At 37.8% G+C, this 7,592-nt stretch overlaps 1 protein-coding gene across 4 annotated transcripts in view; it reads left to right on the top strand.

The window, feature by feature from the left end:
• The first annotated feature begins 493 nt into the window (after positions 1-493).
• Positions 494-7,592, top strand: part of GAB3 (GRB2 associated binding protein 3) — a 56,407-nt gene continuing 49,308 nt past the window's right edge. For all 4 annotated transcript variants that reach the window (XM_081278404.1, XM_081278406.1, XM_081278403.1 and 1 more), the window contains exon 1: positions 494-704. In XM_081278404.1, coding sequence (XP_081134530.1) covers positions 633-704 — 72 coding nt within the window. In that variant the 5' untranslated portion in view covers positions 494-632. The remainder of the gene's footprint in view (positions 705-7,592) is intronic.

Here is a 7,592-nt window from a genome sequence, read left to right as displayed (position 1 = left end):
AATAGTTTTGCCAGCTGAGGTTATCATTGATCTTTAGGAGCAGCATAAAAAACATAGTATTCTGCAAATAATCAAGTGGACAGGGAACTCACGGAGGAGTCCTTTTTTTTCTTCCTCTATGAACTACATGCATGGCACAAGTGGGTCATAGGTTTCTGCTCTGGTGCCCCAAGAGGCCCAGAGACCAACCCTTGTTGACGTGGTTGACTGGGGATGCGGATGAAGGCAATAAGTTCCACATGCTGTGCTCGCGTTGGGTCACAGAGCTCTTTCCGTGGGCGCTCTTCCGTGGCCCTTGCTACTCTGAGCTTGGGCTCTGCCATTAGCACAGTCCTTTGGGCCCCTGAGTGAGAGCGCCAAGGCGCCCTGCCCAGGGTCCCCAGTCACAGCACTTGCTCGAAGGGGCTTTCTCGACTTCGTTGCTTGCTTTTTCCCGCCATCTAAGACTGCGTGCAACTGCTCCTGTCCCTTCCCCGGGGGCCTTGGTGGCCGGAGGTGGGGGTCGCAGCGGCCTCTTGGAGCGGCGCTGGGCGGGCAGGCTTTGGGCCCGCCCCGCCAGCATCCCTGGCCCGACTTCCTCCTGCTGCAGGCGGCCGGCCCAGCTGGAGGAAGCGGCGGCGGCAGCGGCCACGATGAGCACGGGCGACGCCGTGTGCACCGGCTGGCTGGTCAAGTCGCCCCCGGAGAGGAAGCTGCAGCGCTACGTGAGTAGGGGCGCTATGCACCCCTGGCCTTCGTGTCCTGCTACCCCTGCCGGTACAGTGGCCGCCCCAAGGCCACGGGGAGCCCCAGGGCTCTGGGCGCGCCAAATGCAGCCGCTCCCAGAGCCCCGTCTGCAGGCGAGGCCGATCGACGGAAAGCGAAATCGCACGTCGAGCCAGCGTCGCGGCTGTGCCCTGCAGCGGGGCAGATCCCGGTGGCTCTTGCTTGTGGGTTTCAGCGGCTTTGGACAGTTGCTGACCGTGGCAGAGGGAGGCGGGTTGGGGCTGAAGCCCCAGGCACAAGTCCAGGTGCTAGAGAGACCAGGGAGACATCTCCATGAGTGCTCCTGCCTCTGGCGGGAAGTGGATCTGATTCCCATTGCCCAGCGAAGGGAACAGGGCAAGGGATAGGAAAGTGGACAGCAAGAGGAAACCTGCCTGAATACTGCAGGCAGGGAGGCTCCTGCATTACCCTTGGACTCTAAGGAGTGATCTCTCATTTAGTTACCACTAGGGATATGCCTGTCTAGAGACTTCTACATAGTATGAACTCATTTCTCTTCGTGTCGCTTCTCAGCTTTTTTTAAATGCTGACACCGCATTTTTCTCGTCCAGCAGGAATGATTGACTTTTACTATTATTAAGTAAGGGACACTTGGAAGAGCACATCTTCCTACACATCCTATTACCGTCTTTAATTATGCTACTAACAGCTCATCCTAAGAACTCAGGATAAGGTCTTAAAAACATTCTGCTTAAAGACCTGATTGCTACTGAGCTTGTTCTTCAGCGACTAGGAAGAAACACTTCAGTCCTCTGGGAGTAGAATATAAATAGATATTAGAGCTTTAAAAAGTTTTTGGTTGGGAGTAGCCTGATGGATCCATCTTATTCATAATTTCTAATTTCTCAGCAACTGTAGAACACTGGGGTGGGAACAAATCCACCCATGCCAGCGCCGATCTGAGGTAGCTGGGGCCAAATGCCTGTTCAGCCTGGTGCTCTTGTCTATAGCTCTCAAACAGCTGTCCCTAACCTCAGCAATATTTTTCATTCCCACATTTAAGAGCACACATTGTATGGAAATTGAAGAGACAAGATCACACAGAAAACTTAGGTAATGTATGAATACTTCTAGAATTTGTGACAGGATCTTTTCCTGAAGTACAATTTTTCACAGCCTCTTTCTCCATTCACCCTGGGAAAGACTCCTCACTCTTTGGTGTCTTTGAAAAGATTTTTGTTGTTTGCACCTATGAGCAACATTTTAGGAGAATGTTGTTCTACTTAGCATATAGACAAGGGAGATGGATAAGCCAGTAACATTTCTCTGATTAGCCACAAGTATGTCGCTGCATCATTCTTTTCGAGTCCAAGAGTCCATAAGAGCAAGGCTTGTATCTCACTGCTTTACCTCATCCAGCTGCTTCCCTTAACTGTGCAGTTGCTTAAAGTCTCATTAACACTAAAAGGAAACAAGAGAAGAAAACCTACTTCTACTCTCATGCTCTACTTTTTCGATGTTTTTTAGAGCATGGGTCTCTGAAACACACCTCAAAAAGAAAAGTCGATTTCCTCTATCATTAAGGTCTGCAGGAACCCTTTTAGCCACAAGATGTCGATCGTGTGTCACTTCCACCAGGCCTAGACAGAGCTGTTACTCACTAAGGCTTAATTAAAGGTTTTAATTAAGCTCCTGTCACAACTAGTTTCTCCTTCCTCCTATGAACTGGGCACCAACTCTAAACTAGGTTTTGTGCTGGGAATACAGAGAAATAAGACTTGATCCTAGTCCTCAAGAAGTTCATAATCTAACATGTTTAACACAATACCAACCAAAGCTAGTGGCACAACCAGGACAATAATTCAGTTCTTTGTATTGGCAGGTCAGCAAGCAGCACTGCATCAGTACCACAAATGCAAGCTCAGTCTGTGTTTAGGCAAAATGGTTAGTTCAATCTAAGCTTGTACTTCATCCACTTCATTCCATTAGCCAAGGCAACCAGAAAGTTATTCTTGCTTACTGATCTTTTAAAAGTTAGTTGACGTTTTTCTTTTGTAATTTTTGTTTTACAAGTAATAGAGAGATTTATTCCTACAGTAAAAATTCAAACAATATAGGAATAAGCACAAAGAGAAAGTCCCCTCTTCCACCATCCTATCTTCCCTTTGCACCCCTTCTTATTCCACTCCCCTCCCCGGGGATAACAGCTGTTAGCAGTGTAGTATCATGCTAGAAAATTTTCCAGAAAATATGTAACTATTTTTGCACAAATAGATCACTTTATAGTAATTGTCCTGCAGTTTGCTTTCTTCACAACAATTCTGGATATTTTTTCCAGGTTAGCACATATAGGTTTACTTTGTTTTTCTTTTAAACCATTGCCTTGTGATAAATGTATTATCATAACTTAACTATTTCCCAATTGACAAAATTTGGTTTACTTCTATTTTCTCATTTTTAAAGAATTCTATAACAATCATAACAAAGCTATAATAGTTCACACTTATTGACTGTTTATACCTGTTGGGCACTATGCTAAGGGCTTTACTTGTATTGTCTCTGGATACAAGTTATTTGTTCAGTATGTAATTCACAAATATTTTCTACTACTCTGTAGTCTTTTCACATTCTTTACAGTGTCTTTGGTAAAACTGGAATTTTAATTTTTTATGGAATAAAAACACCATTTTTTTCTTTTATGGATCATGCTCTCATTGTCAAATCTAAGAACACCTCACCTCCCTATGATTCTGAAAAATTTCTCCTGTTTTTCCTAAAATTTTTATGATTTTACATTTTATATTTAGATGCATCATTCATTTGAAGTTAATCTGTAAAAGTTGTAAAGTATATGTCATGGTTCACTTTCCTCCATATGGATTCCATTTGCTCTGATGCCACTTATTGAGTTGACTGTTTTTATTCCATTGATTTATTTTTGCAACTTTGTAAAAAAATCAATTTATCACATTTAATGTACGTCTGGTTCTTGATTCTCCAGCCTGTTCCATTGAGCTATTTGTTCATTTTTATGCCAACATCATGTGATTTGATGACCACAGATTTATAATAATTCTTGAAATGAGATAGTTTAGACCACCAACTTTGGTTTTCTTTGTCAGGGTTATATTGACCATTTTAGGTCCTTTGTTTTGGTCAATTTTAGAATTAGTTTGACATTTGGTTTTGTTGCTCTTGTATCCTGTATCCTTGCTAAAAATTACTGATTAGTTCTAGGAGCCTTGTTTGTTCTTGGAACTTGCAGTATGGTGAATGTTGCATAGAAATTATAAAAGCAGACATCCTTTACTGTTTCTTGATCTTAGTATGTCATCTGTAGGGTTTTTGTAGGTGTCCTTAACAAAGCTGAGGAATTGTCCCTGTATTGCTAATTTTGTCAAAAAATTTTTAAAAAATCATGAATTGGATTTTGTTCAATGATTTTCCTGCATCTATAAAAATAATAATAAGCTTTTTTCTTTATAGCATGTTACTAAGGTAAATTATTCTGATTCATTTTTTAATGTTGAACCAGAATTGAACTCCTAAGATAAACTTTACTTGGTTGTAATGTCTTATTCTTTTCATGTATTGCTGGATTTGTTTTTCTAATATTTTGCTGAAGATATTTGTGTCTCTGTTAGTGGGGGATATGGGCTTCAGTTTTCCTTTTTTTGTGCTGTCTTTGTTAGGTTTTGATATTAGCATAATGCTGGCTTCATAAAATAAAATGGGAAGTGTTCCCTCCTCTTTTTTTTTTTCTGAAAGATACCGTACTAAATTTGTATTCCTTCTTCCTTAAATGAATGTTAGAATCCACCATTTAACCATTTGGGACTGGGCTTTTCTTTGTGAGAAGATGAACTATGAATTCCACTTGTTTAACAGATACAGGGCTAAACAGATTATCTATATCTTCTTGATTGAGCTTCAATATTTTGTGACTTTCAAGGATTTTTTTTCTATTTCATCTGCATTCTTGAATTTATTGGCATTAAGTTGGTCATTTTCTCTTATTAGTATTTGCAATGATGGCTCCTTTTTCATTTGTGATGCTGTAGTTTATGTCCTCTTTATTTTTTCCCTAATCAGTTTTGTATCTTTTCTAAGAACCAGTTTTGAGTTTCATTGGTCTCTGCTTGTTTCCTGCTTTTGATTTAATTGATTTACCCACCTATCTTTATTATCTCCTTCCTTCTAATTGTTTTGGGTTTAATTTTATCACTTCTTTATCTAGTTTATTAAAGTGGAAACTTAATTTACTGATATGAGATCTTTCTTATTTTCTAATATAAGCATTTAATGCTACAAACTTCTCTCTAAAAGTGGTTTAAGTGCATCCCACAAAATTGGAATTGTTATGTTTTAATTTCACTCATTTTAAAACATTATTTAATTTCTGTCTGAGATTTCCTTTTTGACTTAAGGATTGCCCACAATTTTTTGTTTGATTTCCAAATATTGGGGGATTTTCTAAATTTCATTGTCATTAATTTCTAGCTAAATTTCATTATGATCTAAGAACAAACTATATCATTTCTATTCTTTAAATTTTATTAGGTTATATTATGGCCCACAACATAATTTCCCTTATTGAATATTATGTACACTTGAAGAAAATGGGTTTTCTATTATTGGGTGGAATGTTCTAGAAATTTTAATTAGGCCACCTTGGTTGATAGTGTTTTCAGTTCTTCCATATCCTTAATGATTTTCTGCTTACTTTTACCATCAGTTACTAAGAGATGAGTATGAAAATTTCTATCTGTAGTTGTGAATTTGTCCAGCCCAGTTCCATTTTTATGTCATGTATTTTGATGATCATTTGTTACATACATTTAGCGCTATTATTTTATTGGGTAACAGAAATCATTTTGTTTATTTATTTCTATAACTCTGATGTTATTCTTTGTTTTGAAGTCTTGCTTTTTTATTCATTCTTACCTTCTTTGTTTTTGCCTTCTCCTGAGTTAAATAAGCATTTTTATTATTGCACTTGTCTCCATTACTAACTTACTATTCATAACTTTTTACAAATTTTTAGCAGTTGCCTTAGAGCATAAAAAGACATTTTTAATTAATTGGAGGCTTCCTTTAAGTAATATACTACTTCTTGAGCAGTGTGAGGCCCTTAAAACAATATAGTGCCATGCCAATGTCATGCATTGTAAATACTAGAAACATGATACATTGCTTCTAATTTTGTTTTAACCAATCAGTTTTTTTCAAGCAATTAAAATGAGAAAAAATGTATTTTGCTTATTTCATTTCCAACACACTTCACTTTAGGCAGGCTCAAGTTTCTGCCTGTAGTATTGCTTTTCAGTGAGACTTCATTTCGTGCAGCATCCCCAGCAGTATTTCATTGTTGGTTTTACTCCATGCACTTCATAGGATTTGTGGAGGAAAAGCCAAGAGTGCAAACCTCTTCTACCTATGGTCCTTAAGGGCTTCACATTTTCTTGCTAGACTACCCTCAGCCTCTACCAATTCATCAACTATGCTAGGTGAATTCTTCTTACTGGTATTTGGTGGTCTCTGACCCAGATAAGTATGAGCTTGGTTCTAATCTCTCCCTGAAAGCTCCTGTTTCTTCCCAGATTTAACATGTATATGTTGCACTGCAACCTCAGGTTATTTAAGATCATGTTTATTTGGTTACTTGATTCCTTTATTATTATGAAATAATAATAAAATAATGTTATATAAATAATATTATGGGATATAAATTGCCAATTTTTAAAATTTAAACGGCCAGTTTTCTTTTTTTATTTCTTTGCTCTGAAATCTGCATTGTTTGATACTAATACAGCCATTCTAGCTTTCTTTTTTTATTAATGATATGATTTTTATCATTTTACTTTTAATTTTTCAGTGTTTACACTTAAAGTGGTTTTCTTATAGGTAGCTATAGTCAGTCTTGCTTTTTAAATCCAATCTGACAATCCTTTCCTTTTATTTAGACCATTGCATTTAATTTGACTATTAATATCATTGATTTTCAATCTCTTATCTTGCTACTTGTCTCATTTATTCTTTGTTTCTTTTTTTCTCTTTGTGCTCTGTTTCAGGTCAATTATTTTTATAATTCCATTTTATCTTCTTTGTTAGCTTTGCCTTTTGTGTTTAATTTGAAATTATGGTGGTGGCTTTAGAGTTTTAGTATACACTTTAACTGATCATAGTCTGCCTCAAAGTAATATTATATCACTTCATGTATTGTATATAAACTTACAAAAGTATACTTCAATTATCCCTCTCCCAGACTTTGTGCTTCTGCTGTTATATATTTTACTTCTACATATGTTATAAACCCCACAATAAATTGCTAATTCTTTTTTTTTTTGCTTTAAACAGCCAATTGTCTTTTTTAATTTTTTGGTACTGGGTATTGAACTCAGGGACACTAAGTCACATCCCCAGCCCTTTTTATATTTTATTTAGAGACAGGGTCTCACTAAGTTGCTTAGCACCTCACTAAGTTGCTGAGGCTGGTCTTGAATTTGCAGTCCTCCTACATCACTGGAACTACAGACATGTGCCACCACGCCCAGCAAAACAGCCAATTATCTTTTAAACAGATTTTTAAAAGAAAAGTGTATTTATGCACATATTTACAAGATCTGAGATTCTTTCTGTTCATCCATGTTTCCCACCTGGAATAATTTGCCTTCTGCTCTGTAGGTCTGCTGGTGACAAAGCCTTTAAGCCTTTGTACATCTGAAAAAGATATTTATTCTACCTCAGTTTTTAAATTATTTTTTTGCTGGGTAAAGGAGTCTTGCTTAATTTTTTTCCCTTTGAGTATTTTACGTATGTTATTCACTGTCTTCTCGTGTGTATTATTCCTTTGTACATAATGTGCCTTTTTTTCCTCCAGCACTGTT

The sequence above is a fragment of the Spermophilus citellus genome, assembly GCF_964194105.1.
Source record: "Spermophilus citellus genome assembly, chromosome: X".
Lineage (NCBI taxonomy): Eukaryota > Metazoa > Chordata > Mammalia > Rodentia > Sciuridae > Spermophilus > Spermophilus citellus.
The sequence above is the reverse complement of the archived record's forward strand: the minus strand, read 5'-3'. Positions and strand labels throughout refer to the sequence as shown.